This window comes from Chrysemys picta, chromosome 19, assembly GCF_011386835.1.
Source record: "Chrysemys picta bellii isolate R12L10 chromosome 19, ASM1138683v2, whole genome shotgun sequence".
Lineage (NCBI taxonomy): Eukaryota > Metazoa > Chordata > Testudines > Emydidae > Chrysemys > Chrysemys picta.
This window is the reverse complement of record NC_088809.1, coordinates 9,799,023-9,813,526: the sequence shown is the minus strand read 5'-3', so window position 1 is coordinate 9,813,526 and position 14,504 is coordinate 9,799,023. Positions and strand designations below refer to the sequence as shown.

At 51.2% G+C, this 14,504-nt stretch overlaps 1 protein-coding gene across 6 annotated transcripts in view; it reads right to left on the bottom strand.

Moving 5' to 3' along the window:
• SGSM2 (small G protein signaling modulator 2) overlaps window positions 1-14,504 on the bottom strand; it is a 133,642-nt gene that overhangs the window by 52,350 nt on the left and 66,788 nt on the right. For all 6 annotated transcript variants that reach the window (XM_005298885.5, XM_065573324.1, XM_005298887.5 and 3 more), the window contains one exon: window positions 752-914. In XM_005298885.5, the coding sequence (XP_005298942.2) occupies window positions 752-914 (163 nt within the window). The remainder of the gene's footprint in view (window positions 1-751; window positions 915-14,504) is intronic.

The window sequence follows — 14,504 nt, the reverse complement described above, 5'->3', positions numbered from 1 at the left end:
GGATCATGGCCTTAAAGTGGAAGCGCCGTGGGGAAGGGACCAGGTCTCGCTGTGTGTTCAGACAGCGCCTAGTTAGTACAATGCTAACTGGGGTGTATTGAATCCAGTGTCACTTGCCCTGTTCCTCTAGTGGGCCTATCAGGTCTCCTAACGCACGTAGAGAAAAAAGGGTGATCCAGGGGAACAAACGAGCACGCAAAGATAAACATTCAAGCCTTTACTCCATAAAGAACCAGCCTCTGCCACAAGGCGCTCTGTCTGGCACTGGCTTTGGCAAGGGGCGAGCCGAGACTTCTGCTTTTCCGCTAAGCTTTGTTTATTCTGTTACCTGATCCCATCCACCTCCACCCAATCTGTCTGCTTTGTCCACCTGTCGCATCCTGGCCGATACCTAGACAGCGAGCTGCCTGTGAGCAGCAACTGTCTTCTGCGTTATTTGTCTCGACAGCACCTGGTATAATCTGGGGTCCTGACCCTTGACTGGGGGTCCCGGGCACACCGTGATGCACATAATGAGTAAAAAAACCAGCGTAAACCCAGTTCTCGTCCTTTGGCCCTTTGCCACTCACTTGAGAACATTTGATCTTTTGAAAATGTTGACAAAAATTCATTTTTGACAAGTTTTTCAATCATTTTCTGACCGGTTGAATTTCCCCCCCCAAAGTTGCCCAAAGTAATTTTCTGAGCAGCTCTACCCGTCCCCTTCAAGCCGCCATGACTTTCTCACATTAAGAACAGCCCTTGGCCTTACCTGCCTTCCGCCTGCTGCTGCAGCTCCTGCGCTTTCTTGCATATGTCCCCAGCTACCGCGTACGTCTTGCCAACTTTGGTGAAGAGGGCAGCGACCTTATCGGTCCGGAGGAAGCCGGCGGCTCTGCGTTTCAGCATGTGCAGGAGGCACACCTCCACCACAGCTGGAAAAGGAAAGGAGACATCACCGTGAGCACTCGGATCCTCCACTCCATTCTTCTTGGCATGTGTCAGTAAGGAGAAGAAAGTCATCTAATGAAACAAATCTAATATCTAGGAAGGGAGAGAATATGGGCCAGGGTAGTAAGTAATGAGGACCCAAGGGTTCTATTCCTGTTCAGCTGCGGACTCACTGTGTGACCTCAAACAAATCACTTACTCTCTTTGTGCCTCAGTTTCTCCATCCGGAAAGCAGGGATAACAATACACTTACCAGTCCCACGGGAGTGTCATCAGGCTTGCTAATTGCACTGACAGCCTGGGATGAAAGTTGGATTCTGCAGCCAGGTTCTCCAGGAACCTGCATAAACCCAAATATCCCGGCCGGTGTCTGTATCTATGTTTATATTTCTTCCTGTGGGCAATATTTTGTGCCTCAGGGAGCCATTTATGTGGATTATATAACAGGAGACTGGCCTTCTAGGAACTGAAAAGCAGAGAGAAGACCAGATCTCGTAATTGGTAATGGAGTATATCCAAGCACCAGACCCACAGTGATGGGTCCCCTAAAATACTATATTTTAATTCCCATAAATAATTGTAATACCGAGCTCTATATAGCACTTTTTCATCAGTAGACCTCAAGGTCAGTATCATTATCTCCATTTTACAGATGGGGAAACTGAGGCACGAGTAGTGAAGTGACTTGCCCAAGTTCACCCAGCAGGCCAGTGGCAGAGTCAGGAGTAGAACCCAGGTCTTCTGAGTCCCAGTCCAGTCCTCTATCCACTAAGCCATACTGCCTAAAGAATCTCACGCGACGTGTAAACGCCAATACTATCATCCCCTTGGAAGGTGAACGAGACCTTGATGCTGCTCCGACTGACTCCACAAGGCAGGATCAGGCCCTAAATTGGAGGTACACAGAGCTAAATATGTGCTTTTACTGAGGACCTCTCATTCTTGGCAGGAGCTCCCCCTTGTCTTAGGGAGATCCCACGTCCTGTATAATCAGGTGTTTCCCCCAGTCTGGATCCATGTGCTTATTGTGAAGTGACAGACTGTGACAGACCTGGGGGCATGTTCCCCAACCCCTCCCTTGTTGCAGGGGTGATGTTGCCATACACTTGTAGTTTGTGTCAGCTTTGTGCAGAATGTCACCAGGCCGGATGTATCTCATCCTGCCCCCATTTGGACAAATCTCCTAGTCCAACATGTTAAATGTTTCCCCATATACTGAGGTCATTGACTTGAAAGCAATTTGCTGTGCATAATCTAATCTGGGGACTATGCAGCCTTCATCACTGCAGTATCTTGATTTGCAGAAGCAGGGTAGGACAAATCATCCATTGATCTTCCAATCCTTACATGCTACGTATTAATCCTACATATCACGGGGTGGGTGTTTGCCCAACGACCGCAGAGTTCAACTTTGTGCAGTGGCATGTGCATCTAAAACCAGCCTACCAAAACAAAACACACTGCCCCATACGTCGTCTGCCCCCTGGGCGGAGGAGAAGAAAAAGAACAAGCCATGTGTGACACGTTCGTCATGTCGCTTAATGCCCTTCTGCGAGGCGCTCAGATCACACAGCAAAGAGGTGGGATCGGAACCGAGATACACCAGAACAGATCTGACAACCTAGATCAAGAAAGCTATGGATGGAGATGGGGTTATGATCTATTTTCCTGCTTCTTAATGTATCAGATTCGGTGCCTATCAACTGAACTGGGCTCCTACAACACTACCACCTGCAGAGCATTCACTAATGATTGGCCCTGCTTTATTGGTGACTAACACAACACTTAGAGAAAAACGGGAGGGGGGGGGGGAGAAGAGGAAGTGGTCTAGCCAAAGGGACTGCGTCTTTATCATAACAGACGTAACCAGGCGTGTCTGAATCCAGCTGGGACAATTAGCGCTGGAGATCTTGGGGGAACAGGGCTGGCTTTCCACAGCTTTTACGCAATGAAAGAGACTTCAGTGAGGAAGATGATGGATTTAATGGCGGCGGGGGGGGAGGGTGTTGTGTGGGGGGGTATTTTTTTTAATAAAAGGAAATGTACATCAAACACAGCGGCAAGAAGGCTGGATGGAGATATCCATCCCTGGACAGGGCAGCACATCTGGCTTGAGCATCATGGGATTGATCCAGTTCTCCCTGAAGTCTCTGGGGAAAACTGTCCATTCCCTTAGGCCTTGCTAGGTGGGAAGCCTCTAGGTAAGACAGACGAGTCTGTGTAGGGACTTGTTTTAAAATCTGTTTTCTCTTGTGTTATCCTTTATTCCTGCTGTTAAGATTAAACAATACTTGGGTTTAAGCAGGCTGTCTGGTCACCGTATTCACTGCTGGACACAGACTCCTGAAGGGAAAACCCCAGTCAGACCTGATGGGTAGAAACAGTGGAGATACAGGATGCTGTAGGCCTGGGGCCCAGTCTAGGTATGGGAGAATCATGTGACCCCACTACAAGAGAGATAAAAGCCTGACACCTGAGAGGGTGCACTCAGAGAGACCAGGACGGGGACAGAGATACAGCAAAGGTTGCCAGGTGTCCGGTCAAAAAGGGACCCTAGCGGCTCTGGTCAGCACTGCTGACCGGGCCATTAAAAGTCTGGTCGGCGGTGCAGTGGGGCTAAGACGCCCTGGTTCAGCACGGCTCCCGGAAGCGGCCGGCACGTCCTTCTGGCTCCTAGGCTCAGGGGAGATCAGAGAAGCTGCCCCCGCTCCGAGTGCCGGCTCTGTAGCTCCTATTGGCCGGGAACAGCAGGCATTGGGAGCTGCGGGGGTGGTGCCTGCACACGCCGGGGGGCGGGGAGGGGGAGGGAAAGCCAGCGTGCACAGCCACCGGGCTGCCCTGTGCCTGGAAGCCGGACATGCTGGTCGCTTCCAGGAGCTGCGTGGAGCCAGGGCAGGCAGGGAACCTGCCTTAGCCCTGTTAAGCCGCCTGAGGTAAGCACTGCCCGGCTGGAACCCAAACCCACACCCCAACCCCCTGCCCCAGGTTGAAACCTCCTCCCACTCCCTAGCTCCTTCCCAGCGTCCGCACCCCCACTTGCACCTCTACCCCCTACCTCAGCCCTGAGCCCCCTCCCGCACTCCAAACCCCTCGGCCCCAGCCCGGAGCCCCCTCCTGCACCCCAAACCCCTCATCCCTGACCCCACCCCAGAGTGCACACCCTCAGATGGAGCCCACACTCCCTCCCTCACCACAACCCCCTGCCCGAGCCCAGAGCTCCCTCCCGCACCCTGAACCCCTCATTTATGACCCCACCCCAGAGCCCTTACCTCCTCCCGCACCCCAACCTAGTGAGTATGGGGGGGGGGAACAAGTGACAGAGGGAGGGGGGATGGAGTGAGTTGGGGGCAGGGCCTCAGGGAACGGGTGGGGCAGGGGGGGGTGCAAGGGTATTCGGTTTTGTGCGATTACAAAGTTAGCAACCCTTTCGTGCAGATGGCTCCGTAACTGTGAGGCTACCAAGCTGTTATGTTCGTTCTGCGATTCTTATCGCAACAGACTCTGAAGTTCACCAGCCAAATAGTGACTCCCGAAGCCCACACGGGTTTTATTTCAATCTTACACAATTCCCCCCAGAAAGCTGAACGTTACACTTCCGCTGCTGCAGAGAGCCATGAGACTAGGGTGGACAACAGCTGAGCAATCGGGGGTGGGGGTGGGGGGAGCCATTCATGTCTACTAGTGTTTAAATCTATGCTGCAAATGACTCATCCAGGCAACGCTGTACGCAAAGGAGGACAAGATCGCTTACTCATTGAAAAAGTAAGTCCCTGAAGCCTCTGCAGATCGCTCACCCCTCTCCGGAGTTTGCTTTCCAGCCTCTGAACAATGTTCTCCCATGTTTATTGATTGCAATTTACCACCGACTGTCTGCTGCTAACATTGCAACATTAAATTTTCATCACAAACAACAAACTGCGTTCCATCCGCTCCGACATACATTACCTCCGCATTAGAACCTGGCAGCTAAGCGTGAAGAACGCAATACCTGCCTGCACTCTGAGCCCAAGCTTGCCAGGTGCCGAGTCCTTCCTGCACCCTCCTCTATCAGGCTTATACGGCTCCCATGACTGTAGCATCTGAGCACCTGGCAGTCTTTAATGGATCCATCCTCCCAACAGCCCTACAAGGTACAATGATCCCCATTTTGCAGACGGGAAACGGACAGATTCTTAGGCACCCGAAGATACAGATCGAGGCTTTTGAAAATCCTACTGGGCACGAAAGTGCCTGACTCCAACAGGATCACTCCTCTGATGGACATAACTATGCTGGCACCAGCTGGACTGCAGAGACAGCCCCAGTTGGCACGTGAGTCAGCAAGTCGAGTTAAAGGCCAGTTTTGAGAGTTGAACCTGGGGTAGCTAACTCAAGCGAAGAACACACCTTTTTTCACCTGAATCTCTCTCTGTACCTCAGTTCCCCATCTGTAAATTGGGGATAACAATACTCCCTTTCCCCTTTCTCTTCTCTATTTAGACTGTAAACAATTGTATTTCTTACTATTGGTCTGTACAGCGCCTAGCACAATGGGGCCCTGATCTCAGCTATAAATAAATAATCAATCATAGGAATAGTAATAATCCACACCAATTTCCATAGGTATCCTAGTCTGGGAATACTTGTTTAAAATCAAGGCTGTATGGTGAGTTTGTACTCTGCCCCAAGTGCCTCTGCAGGCAACCCTCTGAACAAGACTACCTTCCTCAATGCACTTGCGATAGACACTCCAGATAAACTCTCATCTGTAGGAAAATTCTAAACACAGGCCTTCCTCCAAACAAATAGATGGTTTGAATCAACCTAGTTTTATTGCTAGCTCCTTGCAAATGCCCTGGACCTTGGGAGAGACTAGAATGCATTTCATGCTTATCCTTCATCAACAAAAGGCTTTCATGTGTTTTCATTTTTAATTAAAGTATTCATGCTTTTCATTAATCAGTTCCTTAAGTAGGGATACTCAAGATCTTACAGTCCGCTGGTTTAATAGGGTGAACAGCATACAGCGGCCACTATCTTGGAAACCAGATGGATAAAATACCGATCCATTGATTTTATTTATTTTTTTGGTCGCACATTTCCCCATGTTCGAAATCGCTGGAGTTTGAAGGCTACTTCAGTTGTCATTTACATCAACAGGGTTATTATTAGTGTAAAATATTCATAAGCCTCTAAAGTCACTGCCAATTACCCTTCCCGGTTGTAAAAAGCGAACGCAGTAATTCATGGAGTTCTATTAATACACATTTAGTTCCCACTTACTGTTCCCCAGTTGAACTGTAAATACAGCTACAAACAAGTCTGCCGATCTCAAAAATGGCAAGTCAGGTGTACCTTTAATTTGGAAACATTATTAGTTAGTGTTATTTACATAATGGTAGCATCTGGAAGCCCTAACCAAGGCCAGAGCCCCATTGTGCCCAGCCACTGTGCACACAGGATAAGTCTACATTGTAGTCAGAGGTGTGACTGCAGCTGCTGCACGTGTAGACATCCCCGAGCTAACCTGGATCTAGATAGCTGCAATAGCAGCAGCAGCAAAGCTGGGGCAACATGGACTACATGACCCCACCCAGGACCCTGGTATGTACCTGAGTGCCTAGGGGGAACTCAGCCCAGATCTCCTGGGTGCCAGCCCAATGCCTTAGCCACAGGACCATCCCCATCTGAAGGCAAGCGTGGACCCCTCTTGAACTTCCTGCCCTCCTTCCACTATGCAACCGTCTCACAGTCTCCTAAGGACCAATCTGATGAGAAATAAATACACAGAGTGGCGTTTGCAAGGGGCGGAATGCATTCCGGCAATGAGAAAAGCAGACCGTACAGCAATGAATCTCTCGCCAGCACTCTGTCCCAGAGCAGATCTGAGAAAGCAGACAGTGGAACAGACAGGACGATTTGAAAGCTAGCGTTTGCATCAAGGACTTTTAGAACCAGAAGGAAGCCACAAGGAACAGCCCGGCCCACGGGGAAGCTGCCGTCACCCATCTGCATCGCGCACAAGAATTACAGCTCTGACGCATCGCCCCACTCGAAGGCGCGCAGCGGATGTGGGCAAATAGAAGGAAATACCAATGAGACGCAGGAGACCAAGGATGCCAGGGTGGACAATGGAGACATTAAGACAGCTGGATAATTTCCCTACTTTCTTGTACCGCTAGGGCTCCGTTGGGGCTTTTCAGGCACAGCCTCGCCACGGGGCTGCCCTGGGAACGTTACTGCGGCATTATTATTATTGTTGCATTACAGTAGCACCTAGCGGCCATTCCCCCGGGGCCTCACTGAGCTAGCGTTGTACAAGCACACAGCAAAGGGCAGCCCCTGACCCCAAGAGCTCACAGTCACGACAGACAGGAGGGGAAACCGAGGCAGGGAACGGGAAAGTGACTTGCCCAAGGGCTCAGAGCAGATCAGGGGAGAGCCAGCAACAGAACCCAGGTCTCTTGACTCGGGTGCTCTAGCCACTAGACCCCGTCACTCCCTGTGGACAAGTAAGCTCAGCTGGTAAGCGTGGTAGGTTCCTCACCCGGCTCCTTGGATGGTGCTCAGGAACTGAAGGTGTAGCCAGCCTCTGTGTGGGTGGCTCCTTGCACCTCCCCCTCCGGCTCACCCACCATGTGCAGGCAGCTCTGTTTATTATTTGTACTGCCGCAGGGCCAGGCTATTCTCAGAGGCGCGGCGGAAGAAGTAGCAGCAGATTTAGACATTGCCTGGATGCGAGGACCCAGAGAGAGGCCTGAGTCAAAGAGGAGGCTGAGATTACGGGCCTCCGTCACCGGCAGGCAGGTGCTGGCCGCAGCGATGGAGAAAGAAGGGAACGCACACAGGTGCTGTGTGTAGCCCCAGACCGAGCGGCAGCTGGTCTCTGATCACCAATTACCACGATTTAGTAGGGATCAAATCAACCCAAGGCTGGGAGCCTGTGCAAATGATTCGTTTAGTGCCTCCGAGACCTGCAGGGAAGCTCACCGCAAGCTCATGCTACTCGGCAACGACTAGTGACAGCGGCACAGGTCTGCACTGCCTGCAGGAGTCGACGGGACTTCAAATTGACTGAGGCCCTCATCGCTGTCCAGTGCGGCAGGCATAGTACGGGAGGGGCTCAATCGACTCCCTGATGGAGGAGTCGAGCCGCCCAGCACAGGTCTTGGCTCTCCTCCAACCCTCTCCTTTCCTTTATGGGAAGTGGGAGATCTTCCCCTCGCAGACATCTTGGTCTTCTTGGCGAGGGCCGGGGATCAGTGCCGGCTCGTGGACAGCACCGGCGGGGCGCTCCGTACCGATGCTGCGGTGCTCGGTGCCAGGGTCAGCGCCGACTCCATCAGGAGTGTCCTGAGACTGACATCTCTCTCCTTTTTCATTCTGGGTTTGAACGACTTACAGCTGCGACACTCGTCGCTTACGCGTCCTTCTCCTAGACACCTTAAACGGCTAACGTGCGGGTCGCTGATGGGCATGGGCTGCTTACAACGAAAGCCTGGGGATTGGGGCATGCGGGCGCCACTCCAGGGAATGCCAGAGCCGGTCCCCTACGGATACCGCTAAGGGAAAAACTTCCGGCACCGGTGTGTGTGGCGAGCACACACACCGACTATGGACTGGACATGAGCAAGCCCTCGAAGAAGCAGCTGCACTTATGCTCTCTCAACAACTGCAGGGTTCCCATTCTGCACAACTTGGGCCGTGGGCTCAGCTGTCCCAAAGGAGCCCACAGGTCCAGCAAGGCTGATATCCCGCATTCAGCGCTGGGATACTGCCCAACAATTCCTAAGACAGCAAGCCCTGTGCTCCCCAGCCACCCAGCGTACGGAAGCAGAGTGGAGGAACAGGACATCCCTGCCTGACCCCTCAGCACTTAGCTCATACCGTGAGGCAGGAGCTTTGATCCAGACCGCCTCCAGATGGGATGGGCAGCTATTGTTTTCCTGTGCTCTGGCTTAAGTAGGAGCCTCGGCCTGATTGCATCATCCCCGTGAGAGGGGCTGTCTCTGCTCCGAGTGCAGCGGGGGCGAGCGCTGCACGGATGCTCGTGGGGATTCACGAGTCCAAGCAGAGCCGCACGAGAAGAACAGAGCGTGCTCCCAGAGCTGCTCTTTCCGGCACGACTGCAGAGTCTGTCCCCTGGAAGGAGCCCAGCCCAAAAGCAGCTCGGGGGGGGGGTGAGAGGCGGTGGGGGGGGGGGCGCGCCGGCGCATCACTGAAAAAACCTCGTGAGATGTTTCAAATAAAGCAGAAATAATTGGTCGGGGTAGAACAGAGCTGGGAAGAGAAGCATCGCTGTTGCTTAGGAACTGTATTTTTTTTTTAATAAGACAATAAAATATTAATGAAACAAATTTAGTAAAAACCACAGCCGAGACGGCTTTAATTATTAATATTCGCTGTGGCTGCTACCGAGGATAATCTCCACCCCGCCTGTCCCGAAAGCCCCAATATTTAATTATGTCACTGTGACATTTCTCATCACCACGAGTCATGAAAACGCTACTTAATTGACTAGAACACATGCGTAACGTACGTGTGAAGGGAAATGGCAGGAAAGGCATTTGACTGAACCATTGTACTCTCAGCATTCGGAGGTACTTGTCCTATTTCGGTGGACGGAAGGACGGCCTTGTGGTTAAGGCACTGGCCTGGGGATCAGGAGAGTTGGTTTCGATTCTTGGATCCACCTACTGTGCGACCATATCATTTAATTTCTCTGTGCCTCAGTTGTCTCTCTGTACAACAGGGATGATAAGACTCTCTTTGTCTTATCTGTTTAGGTGATAAGGTATTCATGGCAGGGGCTGTCTCTTAATCTATGCAGGCATTTCGTAGCCCAGTGCATCAGAAGTTAGAGGCTTAAAGCGCCCGGTGTACCCATTAGAATCCACCCCACCCCCCAAGCTCACCAGGCCACACGCAGCTTCACGGCACATTAGTCAATCAGCCCAGCTTGGCTATGTGAAGCGGCCTTTTGTGTGTGTCCAGACACAGGACCACCCAGAGGTTTTGGGGGGACCTGGGGCAAAATCTGGACTCCCCCACTCTTCCAAAAATATTAACGACGAGGGGAAAAGGGGTTTGGAGACGGAGCCCTCCCTTACTCACCCTGCAGGGGCTGGGCCCAGCTCCTCGCTCCAGGCGTTGTGACCTGACGCGCAGCGTCGCAGCACGACTTAGGTTTGGCCCCGCAACCCCTCCATTATGACAGAGGGGCCAAGAGGTCAAATTTCAGCAAGTGGTGTTGCGATCCCATGTGCCAGCTCACACCACCACGCAGTGGGACCCAGGGCAAGCTTCCCTTTTTACCCTCACCCCATTGGTAGCCCTGGGCAGAGACAGTAATAATCTCATTGCATGTGTCATCAGATTCCCATTGTCCCCACCACACACTGGAAAACCACACCGATCAGCCACTCAGAACCAAACAGGAAACGTCAAATGAGTTTAAAGCGCATGCGAAAACCTGCTGTTTCTCGGGTGGTGAACGGCTCTATTAGGCTCTTGCCAAAGAAGATCGAGAAGCGACTGTCACTGGGGTAGGATGTGAAAGTACCTTCATGGGGCAAAAATTCCCGGTATTTTCAGACGCTAATCTACCAGAGAAAGGCATAATGAGAACCAATGGCTGGAAGCTGCCTCCAGGCAAATTCAAATCTGAAATAAACCTCAATATTTTTTTTATATAGTAAATGTGATCAAAAACCGGAACAAACTACCAAGGGAAGCAGTGAATTCTCAAACACTAAGTCTTCAAATCAAGACTGGATGCCTCCCTGAAGATATGCCTTAGTCAAACAAGTTATTGGGTGATATACAGGACTTAACGGGATAAATTCTCTGGCCGGGGAATATAAAGGAGGTCAGACTGAAAGAATTACCAACACTTCTCTAACAGAACTGCAGCCAGGGATTACCTCATGCTTCTCTGAAAGGCAGCCATTTCTGAAGTTGGACATGGCAGCTATCTAAGAACGCCTCACAGCCCACACTACAGTTTATTAGGTTGAGTTGTATCGTGTTGTAGGAAGAGCTCATATCAAGTACCTCTTCTACCGCTCGGCGTATTGGAAGTTATCAGCTCACCCAGAGTGGTTTGTTACAGCACTTCACAGCAAGCTAGAAACTTAGAGTGTGCCAAGCAATTACAATGAACAACAAGGAGTGCTTCCAATAGAATATCAGGGTTGGAAGGGACCTCAAGAAGTCATCTAGTCCAATCCCCTGCTCAAAGCAGGACCAATCCCCAGACAGATTTTTGCCCCAGATCCCTAAATGGCCCCCTCAAGGATTGAACTCACAACCCTGAGTTTAGCAGGCCAATGCTCAAACCACTGAGCTAGCCCTCCCCCTATAACTCCCCCAATAACTCCCCCATAACTCCATATAGACCTAAAGGTGGTGAGAAGTACTGACGAGAGCCAGTCAGGCTGTTTGGGTTCATAGGGAGCTTGGGTGAATCTCTGTTTGGGTTCAGGTCATATGGCATCAGATGTCCAGAGTTTCACTTGAAATTTCTTGATAAAGCTTCAGAAGCCGGGTAAAACTTAACCGAGCCTCCAAGTGAGCTGTCTGAGACCCTGCAGAACTGTGGAGTTCTGGGAGGTTTCTTCTACAGGTGGAGCCTCCACAGAAGTTATAAGGCCAGAGCTAGATTTTGAACCCAGCCCTGGAAAACTTCCGGAATGATTGTGTCTGAGTTCTGGAATGGGCCCCAGTTCTAGGTTTCATTCAAAACCAGTCAGGACCAGCCCAGTTTTATTCAAGAGTCCGGTCAAAAAGTTCTGCCAAAGTTGGCCCCTGAGTTTGAAATGAAAATCCCAAACCAGACCTCAAGGTGGGTCTCCCGTGCCTAAAGCCAGGTCAACGCTAAAAAATGAGGCCAAACCAGCTACATGGCTCAGGGGTGAGAAAAATCCACGCCCCCGAGTGACGTAGTTAAACTGATCTATCTCATCCCCTGGATTAATGACAGGGAGAGAAGAACCCCTCCCATCACTGCAGTGGGTGGATACAAGGAAGCTCTGCAGCGGTGCTGCTGCAGGGTTTCTAGTGAAGGTAAAGTCTCAGAAATTGTCCTCCCTCAAATCTCATGAGGCTTTTTGTGACACACACTCTACTGCTGAGAAACCGAGCCACAGGGCCAGCTCCTATGACGCTGAATGAGCCTTGAGTTAAGCTCTCTTTTTTTGGAGCCTGGTTCAGGTCGAATTGCCATAGGTCCCCAGAGCCATGAGGGCTTTCAGGGTCGTAGTCGGCTTCTGCCTTTCCTTTGGTTTTACTGGCTTGGGGGTTTTATCAGATTTCTGTACTCAAGGCAACTCATACAAACGGACGGCTGGCTCTGTGGTAAATCTGGGCCGGATGCACAGCCCACTGAAGGTAGTGCAAGTCTTTCTATTGACTTCAGCAGGCTTTGGATCAAGCCCTTGAAGTATTACATGCGGCTTTCTCCAAAGTGTGCTCCATACAGTATTTCCCTTACCTAGGAGAAGGATGGTCCAGTGTTTACTGTGCTAGTCTAGGGAGGAGGAGGTCTGGGTTCCATTCCTCCGCCACTTACCTCCTGCATGACCTTGGGTAAGTCACTTGGTCTCTTCTGCATTCAGTTCCCCATCTGTACAATGGGGCTAACAGCACTGCCCTACTTCACAGGGGTCTTGTGAGGCACCCAGACACAACAGTAATGGAGGTCACATACACGCCTAAGACAGACAGAAGCCAGAAAAGTGGTGCTCAACATTCACAGTGCCCAGGATTTCTCTCTCGCTCGCTTTATTTTTTTTTTTAAACCCATAACAAAAACCAGACGCCCACATCAGATTCAAGTGACCAAAAAACGTTCCAGGCCCTTGCCAGTCTATCTCCACCCTACCTATCGTCTCTCACCTGACAACGAGCTGTCAGCACTTGCGTCTGATCTGCCTGGGGGGCTGGTCTCCACTTTCCGCTTGCTGCATTTTCAAAGAAATACCTTTGTGCAGTCTCCCGGGCTGCCCCACACCCTTGGGAGGCGCTCCCCACACACGTCGACAAAGCTACCTCCTTCTCCACCTTCAGCTCCCTCCTCGGAGCTCTCCTTTGCCGCGATGCCTGCACACGCTTGCCAACAGTTAGGCAGGTGGTTTGCAGAGACCACTGCCCATCAAGTTGGCCGGTACTCCCTCATTGGTTCCTTGTTCTACTCCCTCTTTGTCTCTAGTCTTATACTTAGACTGTAAACCCAGTGCTTAATTTGTAATGAAGGCGGTGCCAGAGACTCAAGCAATTAGGTGCTGGGGCTCAAGCCATTGTTTTACTTTCATAACTGATGCAGCAAGCCCAGAGGTGCCGGGGCTTTGAACTGCCAACCCCAGGGGTGCCGGGGCTCTGAACTGCCAAGCCCTGGCACTAATTAAACACTGTGTAAGCCCCTTGGGGCAGGGACCGACTCAGCGCCTAGTACAACGGGTTCCTGGTCCACAATGGAGGCTTCTAAGCACCACCACAATACAAATCAAACAACAATCAAGAGTAAAAGCTCAACGTCAGACGCTTTGCAAACGCTCCACTTCCCAACAGAAGCAGCAGCCGCCGCTCTCCCCTTCTCTGCGAAAAGGCCCCTGGGACCACAGCAGAAGAACGCCACTGCCTCGCCATCCGGCCCCCTACGCTCATCGTGTTCTGTTACAACGAAGCCTCCACTTCCAAGGGAATTCGCGTTCTCTCTCGGCCAGCATCAGAACTGAACTGGATTCTCTACCGCAGGTTCTTGGCACGCATGCTAGGGGTGGGGACAGATGGAACAAGCTTGTTTACCTGGAACGTGATGTACCCTCCTATTCTTCTGTTGGGGGTGTCAGAAAGGAGGAGAAATGTTAATTGGATAAATGAAAGGACATGGTTTTCACACTTCGTCTTTCAGCTCTTCCCACATCCCAATTAGCTTGAACCATCTGTATGGGCCACTCCCAGTTTCCATTTGTTTACTGCACCAATGTTCCCTTATAAATTGGATTTAAATCTATACAAATCCATGTTAAAAATCCCTAGATGGCTTTAAGTATCTCTGGTACAGATGGGATAGAACACAGCACTGCATTCCCCTACCCTTTTGTGGTGGTGGTGGTGGGGGGGGGGGGGTGTCAGATTCTTGTGAACAACCCAGAAATCAAAACAGAGACACCCCTTGTCTGGGCTGTCACTGAGCATAGAGACTATTCCCTTGCCCTGCAGGGAAACAAGCATCTTTTGGGAGTTGGCAATAGAGTCACTGGGAAGGGATGTGGCTGCATCTTTTTGAAGGTGGGCAGGACCTGCAAGGACCGGAGTCTGCAACGCTGGGGCTCAGAAGAGCCGGAGCCAGCTGCGTTCCAACAGGTGTGCGGAGGAGAGGAAGTGGGTGGACAGGAAGTGGGTGGAAAAGGCATGTTGGCAGACATACATACCCATTACTGAGTCAGTTGGTTCTTTGGAGCAGGGGCCATATCTCCATGATATGCATGTACAGCGCCTAGAACAGGGGTCGGCAACCTTTCAGAAGTGGGGTGCCGAGTCTTCATTTATTCACTCTAATGTAAGGTTTCGCGTGCCAGTAACACATTTGAACA